Here is a 22,192-nt window from a genome sequence, read left to right on the forward strand (position 1 = left end):
AAACCAATTGCCACAAGATTAGCAGACATTCGTGTTCATCACAGATATGAATGAAGCAGAAATGTGGATCATGGAAATCATGGAAGGGACCTATTAGATTTAGTTCACCACCCCACCCCAACACTATTTTGCAGATGTGTCCCAGAGTCCAACTATATTTCATAGAACATAGGTAAACATAATTACAATAATTTTCACTTGATTTTTATTGTTCAGAAGAGATTAAAATCAGCAGTGATTTTGCTTAAAAAAAAAAATCTCAACACATTTGGGTGATTTGCACTCAGTTCTTAATGAGTCACTGTGGTCCAATGCTCAAGGTTCGCCCCCGAGGGTCATGCAAGGATTTCAGTCAAGACTTGAATCAAGACTTCTAACCTACCCCGAAAAGGGGAAGGCAGTTCTAGTCCTTTTCCAGTCTTCCTGACCCTTTGGAATACAGAAGCGTGCTAAACAAAACAAGCCAAAAAAAAAAAAAAAATATACCAACCAAACCAAAAAACCCCCGAAACAAAACAATACAATCCTAGGTGTTACACAAGAGGCACTGATCCTGGCTTTATTCACTCAAAGTTACATCCAACATTTGTTACAGCTCTTTCTTCAAATTCCAAAATGCTTTTAGAATCTCAAACCTGAATTCGAACTGTTGATTTCAAATTGCAATCAAGAACTCCAAATAAAAAAATGATTTGCTAGTATAATTGGAAACTGTTAGTGCAGATACAAAAAAAGTAAAATCCAAATAGAAACTTGTTGAGTTCAAAAATCAGTATAGTCAGCAGCTGTCATATTAGGCTACCGAGGGTCTAGACACTGTGGGTACATGCCCAACGAACCATCCACCCACTCTTAGCCAAGCTTCCTTCCCTCTTGGCTTATACTTTAAAATGAAGGGTCACAGTGATTTAAAAATAACATAGCTAAGTCATTTGAGAGCCAACCCAGCCTTATACAGAACACATGCTCAGTAACTTACTTAGATGGGTTTCCAAAACCCTTGGTCATGAAAAGTAGAGTGTGCCCTTCTAAATTAGCTTGTGTCAGACCGATATAAATATGGCCAATGAGAACAGATACACATGTTACATTTTAATTATTCCTTTTGGTTCCTAGAGGTAGAATAATTACTTCATAATCAAATCCACTGGAGGTGGCATGGCACATTCATTTTCTACTGCTAGAAACCTGGAATACTAGTTACTGGCTTGCTGGCAACAGTCTCTCTCCTTTGAAGGGCACTCTACTTTCAAAATATACAAAAACAATTGTTCACATTGGGATGTTTTGGAACACAGGCTATAAGCTGAAGGGAAAAAATGCTTTCTCAACATCACCATCCAGATACTGTTCAATCACTTTTATATTGACCTAGTGTCCCATGGATGCCAGGTTGAGTTTAGAGTTAAAGTAATAGCAAAAAGTTCAATATTGCTAAGACAACCCCAAGTTGCAGGGAAGAGAGAGCTCTAAATAGTCAGGGTATTAACCAGCTTATCCTTCCATTTTCCACATGATCATAGTTAGAGGACACATGCATGAGGTGGAAGTGAGGTAGAAAGTAAACAATTCTCACATCTTAAAAAATATAGTTCAAACTAACATGATCATCCCACAAAAATTGGGAATGTCTTGCTAAGTAAATAGCTTCTCCTGGATTTACCACTCTTCCTATCCCTTTAATGTACTTCTTTGCCCATATGAATCAGTGCTTCTTATTATGTTTCATGAGGAGCTGAGAAGCTATATCTCCAAAGTATACACTAAAAAGCTCCAGTCCTCAACACTAGGAATGGACAGATATTCAGAGTCTGCACATAATCACAGTAAAACTGTTTTCATTGCATTTGTCAGTTATGGGTTGGGTTTTTTTTTTGTTTTTGTTTATATATGTTTATAAAAAGGAAACTGAAGGACAAGCCGGCATGAAAGAGTCACTGTTAGAATAACTTTAATTTATCTTGCATTTTACAGAAGTCTAGGAACGGTTTTTAAAAAGCACCTCCTCCTTTCCCCATCATGTTTCTCTGACAGTTGTTAAAATATCAATGAGCATCAAACAGCTTGAGGATCTGCATCTTGCAAGGATTTCACAGACCAACCAACCCAATGCCAAATGAGAACTTGGCAGCTTTTATATCTTGCTTTTAATACAATGGTAAATCCATTCTGATTGTAAACCTGTCCAGCCACATCTCCAAAACACTTTGCAAAATCCAGTGTCGATTAGCAAATTAGTTAGCTTTGGCACGGAGCTGTGCTCGCTTGCCTGTGACGGCCTGGAACCCAGTTTTGATGCTGGCAACGGAGCAGCGAGAATGGCAGGTCTCACACTGTAAGAAATAGAGTCGTGTGTCCTTCTGCAGGATTGTGTCTGGTGACCGACATGTATGGCAGGTGACATACTCCTCTGTGAAAAAACAACACAGTGTCAATAGTGTACTGCTCAAAAGAGACATAAAGAAAGTGACTTGAGCTTTGAGTCAATCACAGGTACGTTTGGGCAAATTTATAAACTACTAATACAAAGGCACAAAACAGCCAAGCCTGTTGGTCTAGCACCAGAAAACACAATCTGTCTCTTCTAAAGCTTTGGGCATCTGAGCACCAAAAAAAGCTGTTGTTGAGAAAAGGTCAGACCTCTCCAAAACGTATAATGGTCATGTTCCCCAGAGATAACCTCTCCAAGTGCCAATTACCATCTGTAAAGAGTTCATACTGTTTGTGTCCAGGTGAAGGGACAATCATCTGACACTTTATCTAACTTGGTAAAAATGACAAGCCACCATATGCTTTATTATGTAAAAGTGAGTCTTTAGTAAGACAGTTAAATCAGCCACATGTTACTCTGTTCAGTTGACCTCTGGAATCAAATACTAGCTTTTGATTGTCAGCTACCATTTTTATACATGAGAATGAAGGCAGAGTTAAATGATTGCCTGTGATCTCATATCTAATATGTTTATGGGCAATATTTGAACTCCTATTTTCCTTATTTCAAACCTACACTCTATATCTTTCCATAAGGCCAACTGGAGCAGCAATCCTTTAAATACTTCTATTTCCCATGGTCCCAAATTTTAAGTCCATTCCTACTCTGTTTTATGATGAGTTACAGTATAAAATCAAATGCTGTACTTACTGATATATCTTCTCAAAACGTTTTCTATCTGTTTCTGTTGGAATCTTCCTTTGATTACAAGTTGGTTATTACCATCTATGGAACCACTATTGAAGAAAAAAAAAATCCATTATGAAAAACATTAATAAAGACAAATCACAATGCCTAGCACATCAAAGTTAACTGATGTCTAGAATAAAAGGTTTTCTAAGATCATACTGTTTCATTCGTGTTAGGAGGGAAGTAACTCTGGTAGAACAGAGAGAACAACTAGGCTAGAAAACTAAGATTTAGCATTCAACATTACTCTTTCCTGTGACCTCAGGCAAATTACTTAAACCAATTTCCTCATCAGCAAAATCAGGATGGTAATATTTGCACTGCCTACTTCAAAGAGTCAGAAATAAGCTATGAGTTATATACATATATGTATAAAAGTCGTATTGCAAACTATGAAGTCAGTTAATCTTATTTCAAACAATTTTTTGGTAACAGGGAACTTTATTGGTTTCAAGTTCAAAATAAATAACCTTTGGGGAAAATAGTATGTTATTTTAAGAGAATGAAAGGAAGGCCTCCACTGCATTAAGTTGATCCTTCTTGGAGGTTCAATGGAAAGGCTCATGAACACCACTGTACAGGAGAATAAAAACAAAACTGCAGACTACTCTGCCCTTAGGTGATCAAATCAGATTATCCACTGATTTGCCAAAGAAGACATCTTAACTTTACTGTCCACATACATTTAGTGAGTCTTTAATGTTTATGGGGAACAGTGCTAGATACTATGGAAGGCAAAATAATGCCTAACACTAGACACTGCTGCAGCAGAAATTGCCTCTCATGCCGAGACACTGTTGGTTAACGGTGACTTCATTCTGAATGCAACCCAACTCCCCAGACTTCACAGAGATGGGGCACGATGGGTACAGAAGACTACATAGAATAAGATTCACTTGGTGGTTAGTTTTGATGATCTTTCACCCCTTTCCCTTCCCTGCCCCCCCCCGCTTAAATGTTTTTGTTAAAAGTTATGGCTGTCTGGAAGGAGAAAAAAAAATAAGTGATATTAAAAGAAGAAAATGTTTTTTTTTAAAAAAAATCTGTAGAAGCCTCCCTAAGTTAACTTCTATAATATACTAATTGGCTATTTTATTAGGTAGAAATTTAAAAGTAGCTGAAGGGGCTTGGAGGAAGGAACATGCTATATTTAACTATTTGTCCCAAAAGGATAAACCCAATGTGGTTAAACTCTAATGCGAGGCACTTGGGAATGCACCAAGATCACTTTAAACCTTTTGTTTGAAAGCCTGGGCTCTCTTTAAATGAGGTACTTTTTTCAGAGTAAACTAGTTTCATATTTAATGAAGTCATATTGTTCTTAACATTTTTTTCTCTGGTAATATTTTACCAGTGTTTCCAAAATGTATTTCAAGTTTTTAAAGTTAAGTTCTAACTAAACTTTTTCAATTGTCCATAAATGCAAACGAATAAAACAAAATGTTCATTTACCTTGTACCCAATTCAGCCAATAAAAATGCCAGGAGATGTTTGGGTTGACGATGTAATCTAAAAAGAAAATACCATATTCAACATTCAATAACTTATCCATACGTCTCCCCGCAAAAATTCTAACTATAAAAAATGCAAAATACTATATATATGTAGATAGATAGTTTTAATATTCTGGTTTTATTAATTAGACCCTAATTATTGTTAGGAAGCAACACTTCTAACTAGTCTAAAAACAAAAAGACAAAACTTTTTAGAAACGTTTAAATTGTTCAGTTGGTGACTACAGATAGAGTCACAAGAAAAAATATATATGTAAGAACTCACTTGGAGATGGAAATGTGGGTGAAGAAACCAGAGAAACAAAAACACTAATATTTGCTGACTACTGATCAAAATGGAGAATAGTCTTATAGTTCAACATTCATAAAGAAATAATTGAGCTTAGATGACAAAAGTTACTAAATACCTTTTTTTTAAAGGTCCATGACAGAAAAAATTGGCCCGATTTATGGAATGAGATGCTGCATGACACTGTCTAGCTGTCCAACTCTACTATTTATAGAAGGAATGTTTTTTCAGAAAAACATTTCCAACCTTACTAAGCTATGCCAAATTCAATAGTATTACGAGTGAAGGATGTGTTTTAACAAACTATATTCAAATTCAAACTCAGAAGTTTCTCAAGCAGTACTTACAGTTTACAGATATCTGTGAAGTTGACAAAAGAAGTTTTCTTGGTTCCTACTCTAACAACTTGTGGAGGTTTCATGACAAATTTCCTTTTTTCTCCAGCAACCATATCTGGATTCTTTTCCCGCATTATATTGAATACTCGATTCAGCAACTACAAAGGTAACAGGCAATTAGTGTACCCATTTAGTAAGACAAGTTCTTATTCTTTAGTTTCACAGATTAGAGGTAACATTTAACAGTTGCCCACTGTGTATGGAGTACTGGGTGTTGAATGTCACAAGATTCATTTGGGGGTATAAAAATTGACAAAATCTTCAATCAGAAGGGTCCAAGTGTTAATATAAATCCTAGTGGGAACTAATCTTCAGGTCCTCTTAACAAACTCCTAATAACAACATGTCAATGAGAACATGAGCTGACTCAACTCAGTATGGATCAGATCAGATTTTCTCAAGGTGCTGGCAATGAAAAAAAACACTGGAATTTTATAGAATTTATAATGTAAGTAAAGAGACTACAGTAAGTGTTGGCAGGGGAAAGGCTGAACATGACTGCCTGATGAAGCAGCATTTGAGTACCGTTTATATAGCTGAATAACAGATGTTCAGGTATTTTTAAAACAAAAAGAAATATTTTACCTCATCATAAGTATAATCTCTTTCTGAGCCTGCCCATGCGGGGCCAGTCTGATTGCTGAAGGAGATTCCATCATCCTTTTTGCTGTCTTCATCTTCTAAAGCTAGAGATAAAACCAAAATAGATTCCCAAGAGAATTAAAGGTTCTTATACCCATTATAATTTAATTCACACATTAAGGCAGCTTAAAGCACATAGACTGCTTGAAATAACTTCCACATAACTGTTTAAAAAAAAAATCTGAACTGTATCTAATCAATACTTAGAACAATCCTTAAGATAATATCATTGTAGGAATACCATATGTAATAATGAGCCAGTCATTAATATGCTAATATAAAACCTATCCTATAATGTCGTTTAGTTCATTTGCAACAAAGTATTTCTAGAACAAAAGATATGTCTATAATGCTATTCCACCTAACTTCAAGTTTTCCTAAAATCAGTTCTGGATCACATGACTGTGTTCTGGGATGACAGAGTTTTGAAACTTCAAACTAGGTATCTTATCTGAGGTCACACATGATTAGTGAAGACTAATGACATAAGGACACAAATGCTCCCTTAGCTAGACCAGATGTGGATAGAAAGCCTTGAGGGTATGAAATGTCTGTCAACAGAATTAGGGCAGTAGATGGTCAATATAGATTTTATCCTATTAAATACCCCTTAGAATAGAAGGAAATGATAAGGAAGAGACAGAGGCAGGAGGGAGTGTCATAAGAGTATCTGAAAAATGGCAATAAAGGCAGATGAAGGAATCATTTTTATGAACGAAACCAAATTAATAAAGTTTTGGACACAAAACACTTTTTCACACAAAACTAAAGAATATCAAGAAAAATAACTCAGTAACTGACAGGCTAATTGATCTACCTATCAACCAGAAATTCCAAATTGATTTCTAATTAATGAAAGGACAAAATTCTGGGGATACTGTTAGAGAAGTACAAGCTACTTTTTACTAAAAAATGTGATCAAAAGCTTTAACTCTGTTTATAACAACTTAACTCTAAGTCCTGTTCTCAATCAAATCCAAAACAAAAAAACAAACCAACCAGAGGGTGAACATGACATAAAGGTATCTGTTTCAAAAACTATACCAAGGATAAACTTGTTGGTTAACTAGAAATTAGTCTCAAAAGCCTTATTAATTTTATTGACAATATTCTGATACCCATTCAACTTCATGATAAAGGCAGTTCTTACTTGCCATACACAGTCCATCCACCAGGGAATTGAAATAAAACAAACTTACATAAAGTGAGAACTGTCTCTACTAAAAAATTTCACATTAAATAGTTTAAATGAAAAATCCATCTCTTTTTTTCAATTTCTTATTTGCACACATAGGTTAAACTTGAGAATTTATTTCCTTTCATTCTTATTGAGGGCACAGGAAAGTTGACTGAAAGACAATGGAGGATCAAACAGACTGAGGATTCTTGCATTATATAATGCTGCCTCTTTATGGCATCCAAAGTAAGGCAAATCCTCCCATTCTCTGAAGCAGGAGCTAACTTTACAAAAGATTAAAGAAAAATTTCTAATTTATCAGGCCATAAAGTTCTTCAGGCATACCCAAGAATCCAGGCAATTTAGTTAGCAAAAAACAAACAAAAAAAACCCGGATGTACTTTTCTCGTATTTAAATATACTTCTGAAGTATGTTGTCAAATGGTGTGTGTGTGTGTGTGTGTGTGTGTGTGTGTATACACACATGTAGGAGTCCACAAATTGCACATGAGCTCTCAGAAAAAGACAAAATATTGAAACTTAATACCTTATTTAATTTCACATAAAAATAAATCTTTTACGTTCTTCTATGGAACATTGGCCATTTAAGAAATAAGCAACTTGCTATTTAAAATTCATATTTGATTATGGTAAATGAATGATAATACAGTGTGTAGAAAAAACTCTAATAGGAATATTAAGACAAAGCTGAATTGATTTTTTTCATTGTTTGGCCAAGGCCCTCATCAATAATGCAAATTAATAGTGATAATAAATTTGCAGGAAAGTATTCATACTATTTGATTTGAAGTAAAAAAACTATACTTCTTTACTTTCTAATTTGGAATGACCCTATGATAATTCAGATTTAGCCAGTAATTCCCAAATCTCACTTTAGAGAAAACCAGCAATTCATTCCCCTATCATATCAAGTCAAATCTGTCTTTCTTTCTCGTTCCTTTGCTTTCCTTTGTCCAGCTTATGGTAGAAGGACCAATGAACAAAGAACTGCTTTAAGAGGAAATGATAGATGGAAGTCAATAGTCAAAGAAGTTGCACTCTAAACAAACAGGTTTTAAACACTTACCTTCATCTTTCTCTAGGATTTCATCCTCATCTGGGAACTTTACATTCTTCTTTTTCTTCTTTTTATTGCCAAGCATGATATCAAGGTCATCTTCTGGTTCTGCTGGTTCTTGTACATCACTTTCAATCTTTAGATCCTTAAAAAAAAAAAAAAATTGAGGCCCATTTACAATATTTAATTTTAAAAAATCATTCTAAAAGATTACACTAGATCACCTTTTTATCTGGCTTGCATGTTTTGAAGGAAAAAGAGCCAATGTCAAAAATAAGTACATATATACATGATTATTAATTACTTCTTCTCAGTCTTAGCCTAGTTAAAATATTACCTCCTTCCACAAAGCCTTTTCCCCAAATTAGAAATAATCTCTCCCTTCTCAAAAAAAGCATTTTGTTTGTACTTTTTGCTTCACTTTAAAATTTTACTTTGCATTATATAGCTGTACATGTCTTATCTTACTACTTATACAGTATAGTGAAACTAGTAATCTTGATTCATTCAGGAATACTCCACAGAACTTACTGGGACAAAGCACCAAAATAGTCACATATTTGTTGAAGATGTGAATTTTAGAAAATAGACCACAGTCAGAACACCCTATGGTCCAGTAGCCAAATCATAACTTATGGATCATAAATTAAATTTTCAGCCTACAGTCATTTTGCTTCATTCTTCTTTCCATGTCCAGTTTTCCCAAAACTTAACTTGGAGAGATGTAACAATTATATTGGTTGGCTTTTCTTACTCCTCAATTTTTTGTTAACAATTCTTTGTTAGAAGAGATGACTTTTTGGGAGGAGGTAAGGGAAAGATAGAGAGGGAAATGCAGATGATACAAAAACAAGACAGTAATATCAGTAGCTACCTGAGTAGAAAGGTATGATGAAAGAAGAATAAGGCAATTTTAAAAAATGAATTAAGATCAGAACAGAGTCAGTTTATTCTTTTAATGCCTTCTGGAAACATGAAAATAACTCTCTTAAAGTTGTTTTCCCACACATAAAACAAGCTTAATACTGAGTGATTAGTCATGAGACCACAAAACATGATGGAACTCAATCTTGTCATAACTTCTGCTCACTAGTTTTCCTGGATTACTTTCCATTCTAGCTCCCTGTTCCTACCAATCCCAGAAGCCTAAGACTAATAAAGCACTTGTGGTAACCTTGGCAACTTTAATTTCAGAGGTGTACTTATCTATTAAAGATAAGAATGTCAATGAAAAGATACACACACACAATTTATGTATACACATATATGTATATGTATGTGTATATCATGTATTCATAGTAGAACATGTCTGGAAGCTACTTAACACCATACATCACTATCAGGATCAAGTTTGGTCATCCCTGATTTATCTGTTCATGCCATTGGCTAAATACCATAGTATAAACATAGTCCCAGATAGAACCTGACCTTCAGAGAAGACACTGGTCATTCATGTTAAACTTAGCAAAGAACAGTGTGATCTTTTATTCCTATACTAGTTTTAAGTTTCAAGAACAAAAAACTTTGATTCATTTGTTCTACATTGAAGGTATTAGCTTTCAAACTATGGCCAATCTATGGCCATAGAGTAGAAGTGAAGAGAGGACAAGGATCAATGGGAAATAAGAGGAGGAAGATAGGAGAAAAGCCAGAGGAGGGTTAGTAGTCATAGAAGAAATCTACCAGCCATTATTTAAATCTCTACAAAAACTTTTCCAAGTCTAAAAAATTCAGCTAGAGAGAAAATATAACTCTCAGTCTCTTAATAGAGGTCTAAGCCAAAGTCTCTAGAGTCTCAATATAAAATCAACTTAGAAGCTCAAGTCCAATTTAGGTCAAAAATATATGGTAAGGAGCAACAGCCTAAGGCCTTAACCCACATACTTTAGCCTAGTTTTTGCTTAAAAGATATTAAAACCAGTCTCAAAAATTGCTGGATCACCAGAATCAAGTCTGGTCATTCATGTAACTTCCTAGTAGTCCAAGTACAAAAAGCTAGTGCCTGGATGGCCTAAGCAGTGACTAACAAGTATGTCCAACAAACTAAGCTTAACTGAATCAATGCTATATCCTTATTGAGTATCCTTTCCCTGTTTTGACTATAAATAAACCTATTTGTATTAACACTTACATGTTTTACAATTGTCTCATTTTGATCCAGTCTTATAACTACAACACTGTGATACTTGTAACAACACCTTCTTAAGCTAGATACAACTAGCCTACCATGTAAAAAAAAAAATTTCCAAACATTTACCCTCAGCGGAAACAGTTAAAAATGGATATTGATAGCAGATACAAACAAACTGTAATTTTACATACTGTCTTAAGCTATAGAAGATTATTGTTTTCAGATATTATGCAATAAGCTTAAACTCTTTCACCCATTTATCCAATATTTAAATATTATTACTATGACTATAGGCTGTGAGTACATCGCTCTTTCTTACTATACTATATTTATACTTACTATAAATGTATTTCTCCCTAATTTCCCTGTAATAACAATATAATGATAAAACAGCACTTTCCCATACTTAGTGAATTAATAATAATAACATGAATACAGGCAAAAATACATTATATCAAATCTCTCTAAGTAAGACAACTTTTTGGAATATATAAAAACCAACAGTTGTGTTTTTGGTGATGGTACAAAACAAATATTAGCTACACACTGCCAGGAAAAAAGAAAATGGAAAGAGATGTAAAATGAGCTGTATATAGTTTCCAAAGTTTGATGATCATTTTATGAGCTGAGACATTTTCCCTGTTTGGTTGTAGGTGCTTTCTGGAGATGGAAAGAGATTATAAACCACCTTATGAAAGTTAAGCAATATAAGTTATTTTGTGAGTTAACAAGTTAATTCAGTTCACTAATTCTGCAAAATCAACCAAGGGCTTTTAAATTTGTCTTTCTGTAATGTGGGTGACACAGAGTTAGACCATTCTACAGTTTGTAAGCCCAAGCTCCTCACCAAAACTCTACTGTTCATCAACACAAGACCATTTCTGAGAACTGGATAAATTTTATTAATATTTATCATCACAGCTATTCAAATAGATTCATCTTATTTAAAACAATTATTATACAGAAATACTTTAGCAAAAGTTAAGTAAATAGAAGTATGACAGTATAAAACAATGCCTGCAAATCTGTTATATTGAAGTAGACATCATGATAAATCCCACTAACATGAAATTCTACCTATATTCTTCAAACCCTTTTTCACACACCCTATATTCACAACTCCTTTAAGATGCCTATTTCGATACATTGCTAATAAGCTCTCCAAAAGGATAGTTACTATTAGAAAGTAGGAGATACAAATTTCCATTTTTTTCTTTACCTATCAATAAAGGACGTTATTTGTAGAAAGGAATATTAGCAACTTGACTTCCAGAGAGCAAATTTTATTTTCAACATATCACATGAGATATATGAATACTAACCTTTACACCTTCTTCAGCTTCATCAATATCAAATATCTTTTTTGTTTTTTTCTTCTTTTTCTTTTGATTGAAAAAGTTTAAGTCATCCAGGTCATCAGAAGCATCTGAAAAGGACAGCACAGGGAATTACCAATCAATGAATAAGCAACAGTCAATGTTACTATTTTATCCAAGCACTAAGTAGCTAATAAGCTCCCTCTTGAAATCTGGGAATGGTTATGCCAAGGTCCAGTTAGAATAATTAACATCACAGTTCAATTAAGTCAACCAAAAAGGATGGGATAAATATTATTCCTAGCAAATTTCTGCTTTGCAGTGAACTGCACAGGAACAAAGAGATTCCCCTTTCTAAAACCAATCTATCAAAATCTTTTAGTCAAAGCTTTTAGTCAAGTCAAACCTTTTCTCTCCGATATGTTAAAAAGAAAAAGCAACTATTTCCAATCTGTCTTTCAGGACTGATCAAATGTTATTCCCACATTCAAACATTAGGCCCATCCAAACTGGCCTATTTGTTGTTTTGCAATATTCTGTCTCCAAGACTTAATTTTCACAAGAAATACATTCTCTCTACAAATACATCTAGATATCCCAATCTTCCAGGATAAGTTCAAGTACCACCTCCTATGAGGTGATTAAATTGTTAGTTCTTCCTAGATCTTTTTTACCCAAATTTAACTTGTACATATTTTGCATTTACTTATCTATATATTTCCCACCAGCACAATGTAAATTACTTAAAAAACAGGACTGTGTTATTTTTACCTATATATTTTTGGTGCTCTGCACATAATAAGCATTTAATAAATACTCAGTGAAATGAATTGAATTTTTCCACTTTTTTTCTGTTCACTACAATTGCTACTATAAAAAGAAGAGGCTGCCTAAATAATCTATCAACTGAAAAACCAAGAGTTAACTATAGTTTCCATGTGATTCCATACAGTTTCATCAACTGTATGGCACACCAATTAATTGCTTATTAACATAATTTAGCTTGAATAAGAACATAATAAATCTGGCAAGTGCAAATGAGAACAAACTCTTAATGACTATTTCTGTAGGAACATTACCCAATCAAATTGAGAAATGCCAAAACATGACACCCACAAAATCCAAATATTTAAAAAAATCAATGACCATTAAATTTTAAAGTTTTACAATGATTTTTTTCATGAAATTCTTTTACCTTTCTTTCTACCATCCTCTTCATCAGCTTCTACATCTCTGTCCTCTGCTGGTTCTGGTTCAGTTTCTTTTGTTTCTGAGGGTTGTGCTTCTTCTGTCTGTGTATCTCCTTCTTCATCCAGCATAAAAGGCTTCTTCTTCTTCTTCTTCTTCTTGCTCATAGTAGGATCGAAAATCATCTGTTTGCAAAAGGGAAAAAAAAAATCATAACTTTGGGTTCATTTTATGACAAAAAGATATCAAACTCCAGTGATAACAATAGTTTGCTATAATAACATCTTTAAAGTACAAGAGAAATTGCAAGAATACATCTGAAATTTGAGAAACCCTAAACATATGGTAAGCAATATGGTATAGTGGAAAGAACCCTGAATTTAAAACTCAAAATAAGTCCTGAGTTCTAGTCTTAGCTCTCACTTAGGTATTTCCTCCTCTCTGGCTTTTATCAGTTTCCTGGAGGTGATTGGGCTAGGTAAATCTTTGAAATTCTGTGATTATTTTATTTCTGAAGGTTATTTAATCATATCCCATCATCTTATATAAGGGTAAAAAAAAAAAAAATCAACTACCAAATAAAGTCCTATTCTGATACTTCAATGTGGAATGGAGGTAACCTATTCTCTTACAGATTCTGCCAAACTGACATTAGCGTCAACTCTTTATTCCAGATCAGCCAGCTATGATTGGTAAAGCTCACCATGATACTGACCACCAGTTGATTTTTTTGGAGGGTAGGGAGTGGGACAGGATTGGCAGGAGACAAAGCAATTCAAACCATTAGTTAAGGTGTTGAAAGGTTGAAATCTATAGGAAATACACTTATCTATGAAGCCAAGGATCATTTGGAATAGGATTAAACGATAGTTAAAACAATAGAAATAGAGTGATTTCCTTTTATGAAATCAACTCTAAAAATTAACTTGTTTCTAAATTTGAGCACTAAGTTCACAATGTTTTGATCTTTACAATTAAGGTCAGACTGTATTCCTTCTTGACTTTCTAAGTCTTAGAACTACTTTTTACCAAAGGCGTTGAGTGATATTATGAAATGACTGTTGAACAAGGGGATAATGCTGAAAGAGTCTGCTTTCTTGAAGATTTCTTTTTCAGTATTAGAAACTCTGAGAGTTTATTTTCCCAAGCCAGGAGAATAATTCTTTCTTCTGGCCTTAAGAGATTTTTTACCTTTCATTTTCAACTCAAAGGCTATACACTTCCCTGTTCACCTTTTGTTAAGCCTTATTTAAAGCACTGGATTTTCATTAAATTAGTATACATCATCTCCTTCACCCCCCCCAAGAAGTAGTCTAAAATTCTAAAAAACTTTTCAATGTGAAATTAACTTTTAATACATTTAATTTTTTAAAAATACAGCACTTCAGTTAGGGTAGGCAAATCATGAGATTAAACAGTGAAATTACCAACTCCAAAAGGGTTAGGAATTACTATCCTGATGCTACCTAGTCAACCAAGAAGCACAGTAACAGAACTGCACACAACGCAACAAACAACTACGTAAATAGATAAATGTGTAAAATTCTGTGAAATGATATATACTTCATTGAAAAAAGCAATTAATATTTTCACATACATTAACTCATTTGAGCTTAAAACAATTCTGAGATAGATAATGGGTGTTATCAGGTACAGATTTGTCCCAAGTTTTATAACATAGTACGTACTTGGATACTATTGAGACTCCAAACTCCTGATTCCACTATACCATCCTTGCCTTACTGTGGTTAACTATACTAATCTATAACCAATAGAGAGCAGTAAGAGAAACCAATCATGCACAGAAAGTACTTCTATAATCTCTTCAAGAGATTACAAGAGACTAAAGATTTTCATAATAAACCTAGTTTATCTAGAAATTAACATAAAAATCTCCTTCCTATATATTTGATACTTAGTAAAATTTGAACCAAGATGGGACCATTACAAGCCTGATGATTTTTATCCAAAAAGAATTTGAAGTACCATGTATTAGAAAAGTTGTTGAAAGATAATTCTTATTTTGTCAGAAATTACTTTAAAACAAACCTGAAACATTAATACAACTGGCCATCTCCTATAACAAGGAGTTTATTTGTCCAAAAAAATTAAAATTTTCTCAACTTGTTATTTTAGCTGATATAAGAAATTTCCCATGAACATTTTCTCCTGACAAATGCATACCAGTGGTAGCTCTGCAACCTGGGTTCAAATCAAGCTTCAAATATATAGTGGCTATATGACAACAAACAAGTCAAAACAAGAATTTAATTGTATAAAACAAATATTTCTGAATGGCATTCTTCATTCGAATGATAACCATTAGCCAATTTAAAGTAGCATTCGAGTAAACCCAGGCAAATAAATTGTTCTCATCAGTCTGCTCTTTAAAAAAGTAGTCTTGATCTAGCAAAGAGTAATATATAAGAGGCAAAATTTTCTGGAATGACTTTTGATAAATATTATTGTATCTCTGAAGTATAAAACTCTCTAGAATATTACTAGCCTTTTAATCATTACATAAGACATTAAAGATGTTAGGAATCCAAAACTACTCAAATTCTCAATTTTACACACTGGGGGAAAAATACTGTTCATTTTACAGGAAAATAGGATAGCTGGAGTTTAACAAAAAGGGGACTAAATTATTACACTTGATCTTAGCCAAAAGGCAGAGAAGCGATTGGGGGACTAAATTATTAAGAAGTAATCTAATCATTTGCATATATCCCTGCTATGCAACTTTCAGGGATAAATCTAGAGCAATCTTCAGCAAGCTTAGCAAATACTTATTGAACAGTATATGTATAAATTTAAAGTTTTTCAAACAGCTCAGATATAATTAAAATGATGAACTGTTCCTGTAAAATTCTAGGTCAAATTCAGGAAGTTTTAAATTCATTAAGTTTTTCACTCAGTTTCTTAACCATTAAGAGTAGTTACTGTATAAAAATTTTTTAAATGAGGTTCACTTTTATTTAAAACTATTTTATGTTAATTTTGTTTCTATTTAGTTTTACTCTTCCTAAACAGGGAACTCAAAATTTAATTTGCCTACACGGTTTAAGTCTAATGTCACGATTAATAACATGATGACTGACTCAAACAGAATTTCAAAAGTCTTCTCCAAGTTTCATTTTACTACATTTTTATTTTGTCTTCAAAGAAATAATCTGGATTTAAGAAGCTAATATTTGTGGAATATTAATATGAATGTTAATTTGTCCTACATAAAAATAAAAAACAGGAATAAAGCAATTTTAACTTTATTAGGAAATAAAGCTAACACGGGAAGAGACAGTTCAAAGCCCACTACCACATTACCTTCCCCAAAAGACAATACTGTACTTCTTAAAAAAAAAAAACAAACACCAATCTATTCTGTGGTTAAGCATCATAGGTATTGAAACTATGTTGTGTTGTTTTAAGAACTAATACACAGAAGACATGGTACTCATTTAAAACCTTTTTTACAAGGTATCCATGTCAGAGATCAACATTGGAGAATGCCTTTGTTGTGATTGAAGACCAAAGCATTATACTTTGTGAATGAGGTCCAAGTTACAGAAAAAACTAGTCTAAAAACTGATTATTTTTTCAAATAAAAGCATACTGGTTAACTTCTGACAACTCTGGAACTTCTGATACATTTAGACCCCACATAAAATTCTAGATAAGGCAAGAAAAAAGGCCTTCTGAAGTTCCAGCGATAGGACTCTAAATAACTATGTATATGTAGTATATTCATTAATTTAAATATTGATTTTAAAAAATTTTTATTTGAAGTAGTTAAGATCTTTTTCCTTAAAACAATAAAAAACCCCACCAAAAAATCCTCCCTGTTATCTCTTAAATTCTAATCTCCTAAACTATACCATTCCCACCTAAATTTTATGTCTACTTTCTTCTCTATGGATTTCCTTGCTGATTTGGGGAGTGGAGTAATAGAATTGAAACTGTTAGTCAATTGGTATAAGGAATTCCAAGGTAATCAACTCTCTCTTCTAATGCAAACCAGCACTTGCACTCCAACTTATAGTTTTAGAGAGTGCTTGGGACAGTGAGAGGTTGAGTGACTTGCCAGGGTCACAAAGTCAGTACAGTCAAGAGCCTTAAACCCATGTCCTTCCTTAGACTGGGGGCCAGATGTCTTCTATTCAAATTATTCTCTGGACCCTTTCCATGCTTCAATCAAGACAGAAATAATCACTTTGGGAACTCTTCTTGTGCTTTCTTATGCTCTTCCTTAATTTTGAAATGTCCCTACCTTCCCCTCTCTATCCTATAAGACCCAAGTCACATGCCACCTCCCAAGGAAGCTAGTTTGCCAGTACTTCTTTTTGAAATGTTACAATCTCTTATCTGTGGCAATTATTAGTGTGCATGTCTCATTTCTTTTACTAGTTTACTGTCTTGTTCACTTTAACATTTTTGGATCATTAATTGTCTTTAATGGTAAAATGAAAAGAGACTGAGAAAAATTCAGAGCTACCAGGAAGCAGTAGTACAATTAACTTGCTGACCTACTCAAAAACACTACTCTTCATTTCCCAGAAAAACATGGTAGTTGTGACAACAAAAGATCTGTAAACCTGTAATAACTAATTTTAATATTTGCATGCCCCAAATATCATTGGGATTTCCACTAAAAAAGTATTCAATAAACTTTTTGCAAAATAGTGAAAAATCAGCTGAAAACAAAACAGCATTACTACTCTTTCCCTTTCAAGAGCTGACAAATAGAACGCAAGTGTCTACCTGGTTCTTCATAAGATGAAATTCTTCTCTACCTAAGAATATATCCATAATGTTATTTTTAATTTTACACTAGTTTTAGCCTTTGCTTAAAGTACTTTTAAAAACTATTAAAATTCCAGGAAATGTGTGTTCTCAAATTTCGCGCAATTTCTTCCTAAATCAGATTAAATTCCTCGAGGGCTGGATCTCTATTGTTTTTCATCTACTTACCTAGCACATAAGTCACTGCTGAACACCTAGTAGATGCTTTAAAATGAATTTCATTGATAACAAGTCATATGGCAGTGTGTTATGGATAAATATGTTATGGATAATTCACTTTACTGTAAAAGTGCAAAAACCACATATTTAAGAAAAAAAATTTTAAGTCATCTACTTAACTTTGGACCGATCATCTGAGAAGGCTCGGGAGTGCAGAGAGAAGCCCTCCTGGTAAGTTTCAGGACTCGTTCCTCTCCTTAGGGCTGGTACTACTTTCTCTGGCATCTCAACCCTCACACTCCCAGGCCTCTCATAACCACGCACCCCGCCCAGCCCCTCCCAGGGACAGCGGGGGCAAGTCTGGGGCTGGGTAATGGACAGACTTGAGACCACCCGGACAAGTTCCCTCCCTTCCGGTCTGTTTCCCAAGGGCCATGCCGGACCTGCCCTCCTGCCCCCACTCCCACCCCCACCCCCACCCCTCTACTGAGGCCTCGCTTTCCCCCACGACCCTTTCTTTAGCTCTAGCTCCAAGCAACCCCCTAAAGCTGCGTGACCCCGGCCCCGATCTCCCCCCGACCCAGATGTGGGGGGCGGGTCAGAGTCCAGGGTTCTAACCAGAGGAACAAGGAAACAGAGGGCAATTGGGCGGCTGCGATGCCGGGCAGGGATCCCCCGAACCTAGGCCCGGTCCCCACCCCCGGCTGGCCCCACGTTCGCTCTCACATGGCGGCCGCGGGTAGGCCGCAAGCCCAGCCTGGCCGGCCCCTCACACTGAGACGGCCTCTTCCCACCCTCCGACGCCGGGATCGAGCGCTCACCTCGTCCCCGGACATGGTTGCGGCTCGAGAAGATTCGGTGCAGACGAAGTCAGAGGGCCCAGTCGCCGTTTCAGGTCCCGGTCCGGTAGCGCAGCTCCTACTACCGCCGCTCCCAGCACCGCACTCGCCTCTTGCATCAGCGAAAGGGGGTGGGAGTTTCCCCTTCGACCTCCCGGCGCCCGACTTGCGCCTGCGCTGAATCCGCCCCCTTCTACACGCGCGCGAGAAGCAGGATCCTACCGCCGCTCTTCTTCAGTCTTCCTGCTGCACGACGCCCTGTCTGTCATGCTGGGAGTTGTAGTTTGGACCAGGAAAAGGCCGTTGGAGAGAGGCGGGGAAAGGAAGCGGTCTGCTTGCGCATGCGTTCTAAGGATCCATGGAAACGTCCAAGTGGTACTTCTAGAAGGGTTGGGATGGAAAGTTCTATGCGGCTGGGGTAAGGGGATTGTTGAAACAGAACGGGGAAGTGAATGCCTCAGGGAGGTTACCTAGTCTCATCTGGAATGCTGGCCTGAGATCTGTCCCTCCTTAAAACTAAAGTTTCCTTCCTGGAAAGTGTCCCGGCAGCGTCCCCTCCCCACGAGTCTTTCACACGTGTTTGTAGGGAAGTTTGAGCCGACCCTAAGCACTGTCACGCGGGGATCCAAGTAGGAGCTCACGTTAGAAGTCATCTAGCTCAACTAGTGCCCAGAGAGGCTCCGAGATGGGAAGCTCCCTGCCCGAGGGCGCACGGCGAGACCGAGATGACCGCCAAAGTTGAGATGACCATCGGAGTCTTCTTACCATAGCAAGCTTTTAGTTTAGGGATTCTTAACTCTGTGTGTGCACTATGTATGCAGAACTATTTACAGAATAAAGTTTTTAAATCATTGAAAGAAATGCTAAACTTCAGTTAGAAGTTAATGGAAATAAAGATGTATTCCCATTCCCCCCAATACACCTATCCAAGTTCCTGACCCTCTGAATTCTATAAGGTCGACCCCAGGTGAAGGAAGTCACATTTTCCATGTCCCGCCCCGCCAAAAAAAAAAAAAAAAAACTGCCACATTTTACCCAAAATATTGGATTGTAGAGCAACGATTGGAAGAAGCCTGTGTAGTATATACAAATGTGGGCTCCAACTGAGGAAGACCTGGCTTTCAAACCAGCCTCAAAATTTAGTAACCGTGATTCTCTTCTCCCAATCTCAGTTGCTTCACCCAAGCGATGAAGTTCCCTGAGCAGGTTTTGAAGTCTGGAAAGTCGGGAGGAGACCTGGGAGGAGAATGAAGGTAAGCCGGACTGGGCTTCTCCATAAAATGGAGGCTCCAAGAGGAATTCACATACAGGAGAAATGGGATAGTTCAGCACGGGGCTATTCCAGGGTGCGACTACCTTAGGGATGATAGGATGTTCCAGAGTAAGGAAACCCCAGACCCTGAAGGAATTTCCAGGAAAGAAAAGCTGCTGAGGCGTAAAGTTTTAAAGACCCCAAAAATCATCCTCAGTTCACATTTTTATAAAGCGTTAACTCTTAAGACAAAGTTCTTAACTCACAACTCAGAAAGTTAGTCCAAATATTGTCTACATTTTGCATGCCAGAAAACTAAGTCTCAAAAAGTCAAATGAAACACCACCTGGCAGCCCTGCTTAAGTTCCCAGGCTCTAGGAAATAGGGGGACTCCTTGGAGCAGCAATGATTTTGAGTCTGGTGCAGGAGGGGGAGACCTAGTTGAGATCCCAGGATTGTTGATGCCGTCTAGATTGTCTTTGCTCCTACAAGATTCAGCATGATCAATCAGCAAAAGTCAATGTTAAGATACCTAATGGGATCCCTTCTTTATCACCCAAGGTGTTTATTAACTACCCACTGTAGGTGATAAGATATTAAATTTTCCACAGAAGTCTTCTTCTGATACCTTGTTATAGCTTGAAGATGACAGTCTCTGAAAGACAATGCCATCTAAGAGCAAGCTTTGACAGGTTCCCCTGGAAAGCTTTTGAGTGCACCTTGGGCATGGATCTTCCAGAGACCAATCTAAGCCTTCTCAGAAAGACTCATCTTCAGAAGATTGGCAGTGATTTTGTTAAAGTTCTTATCCTCAGGATCTGAATGAGGATAGATAGTAGCTAAAGATATGGTGATTCAGCTCTCCTGGTACCCCTTGTCTCTCCCTCAGGATGTCTTATTACTTCAGCGGGACTGGCAGAATTAAATACTTTAGCCCTTTGGTGTTCATAAGCTTACAAGAGAGAATATTTGAAAATGACTCAAATGACTCTATCTTGGCTTAAATCCAACTGGGCCTTTACAGACTTCTTTGTATCTTATTAATTCACTCAATTCCAGTCTAAATCTAAACCCCGCTATCACCGTACACACACTCCTACCTCATCCCTGGTTTATACTTATACTGGAGTGTAAGTTCTAGAAATTCTTTTAATAGCTTTTGGGAACTCTTCTGAGAGCCCCCAATGTAGATTTACTCAGGACACATGCAGAGTCATGAACAATCACCCTTTCTTCATAAACCAGAATTCATCTTCATGGTGCCAATTCTAAATAGATTTTCTTCTCCAGGGCAAGAACTGCATTTCTACTTGCTTCTGGTACTGTATTTCTTTGTACTCATTCAAGTCATCAGATTTTCACTTATAGAATTTATGCTATTATGTTGCTTGGTAGTTTTTCTTTCTTTTTTTTCTTTTCCCCTCTTAGTGACTCTATTTGAGGTTTTCTTGGCAGAGATACTGGAGTGGTTTGCCATTTCCTTCTCCTGCTCATTTTACACATGAGAAAATTGAGGTCCTCTACCATTATACTGGGGCTTCTTAAACTTTTCACTCATGATCACTTTTTGCCTGAGATACCTTTACACAAATCTGGGTATATGGGTTTGTAAAATAAGTATACAAATCAAACATTTGCTGATAGCAAATCATAATTTCATGATCCCTACATTCAGTTATATGACCTTATATGGAGTTATGCCCCATAGTTTAAGAAACTTTGCACTAGCAAGGAACTGGAAACTGAGTGAATGTCTATCAGTTGGGGAATGGCTGAATAAGTTATGGTATATGAATGGGAAGTAATATTATTGTTCTATAAGAAACAATCAGCAGAATGGTTTCAGAGAGTCTTGGAGAGCCTTACATGAACTGATGCTAAATGAAGTAAATAGAACCAAGAGAACATCATACACAGCAATAACAAGATTATTTGATGAGTAACTGATGGATTTGGCTCTTTTCAACAATGAAGTAATTCAGGCCAATTCCAATGGACTTATAGTGGAGAGAACCATCTTTATCAGAGAGAGGACTGCAGGAACTGATGTGGATCACAGCATAGTATTTTCACCTTTTTGTTGTTGTTATTTGCTTGCTTGTTTTTTTTCTTTCTTATTATTTTTCCTCCTTTTGATCTGATTTTTCTTGTGCAGTATGATAAATATGAAAATATGTTCTGAAGAATTTCATATATTTAGTCTATATTAGATTACTTGCTATCTAGGG

At 35.9% G+C, this 22,192-nt stretch overlaps 1 protein-coding gene and 1 pseudogene across 1 annotated transcript; both read right to left on the reverse strand.

Moving 5' to 3' along the window:
• Nucleotides 1-531: 531 nt before the first annotated feature.
• Nucleotides 532-18,823, reverse strand: EIF2S2 (eukaryotic translation initiation factor 2 subunit beta). The gene is made up of 9 exons (XM_051979146.1): nucleotides 18,695-18,823; nucleotides 12,922-13,099; nucleotides 11,733-11,836; nucleotides 8,289-8,424; nucleotides 5,968-6,068; nucleotides 5,332-5,480; nucleotides 4,634-4,690; nucleotides 3,143-3,228; nucleotides 532-2,410 (listed from the first exon to the last, which is right to left on the reverse strand). The coding sequence occupies exons 1-9, from the start codon at nucleotides 18,707-18,709 to the stop codon at nucleotides 2,235-2,237; spliced, it is 1,002 nt and encodes a 333-aa protein (XP_051835106.1). The 5' UTR covers nucleotides 18,710-18,823; the 3' UTR covers nucleotides 532-2,234.
• Nucleotides 18,824-18,930: 107 nt separating this feature from the next.
• Nucleotides 18,931-22,192, reverse strand: part of LOC127546762 (NADH dehydrogenase [ubiquinone] 1 alpha subcomplex subunit 8-like) — a 65,526-nt pseudogene continuing 62,264 nt past the window's right edge.

This window comes from Antechinus flavipes, chromosome 2 (genome assembly GCF_016432865.1).
Source record: "Antechinus flavipes isolate AdamAnt ecotype Samford, QLD, Australia chromosome 2, AdamAnt_v2, whole genome shotgun sequence".
NCBI classification, from domain to species: domain Eukaryota; kingdom Metazoa; phylum Chordata; class Mammalia; order Dasyuromorphia; family Dasyuridae; genus Antechinus; species Antechinus flavipes.

Coding starts and splice junctions, on each gene's coding strand:
- EIF2S2 (XM_051979146.1), bottom strand. Junction 6,069..8,288: donor AATCCTAGAGAAAGATGAAG/GTAAGTGTTTAA, acceptor TTTTATCTCTAG/CTTTAGAAGATGAAGACAGC. Junction 4,691..5,331: donor TTCACAGATATCTGTAAACT/GTAAGTACTGCT, acceptor TTTTCTTTTTAG/ATTACATCGTCAACCCAAAC.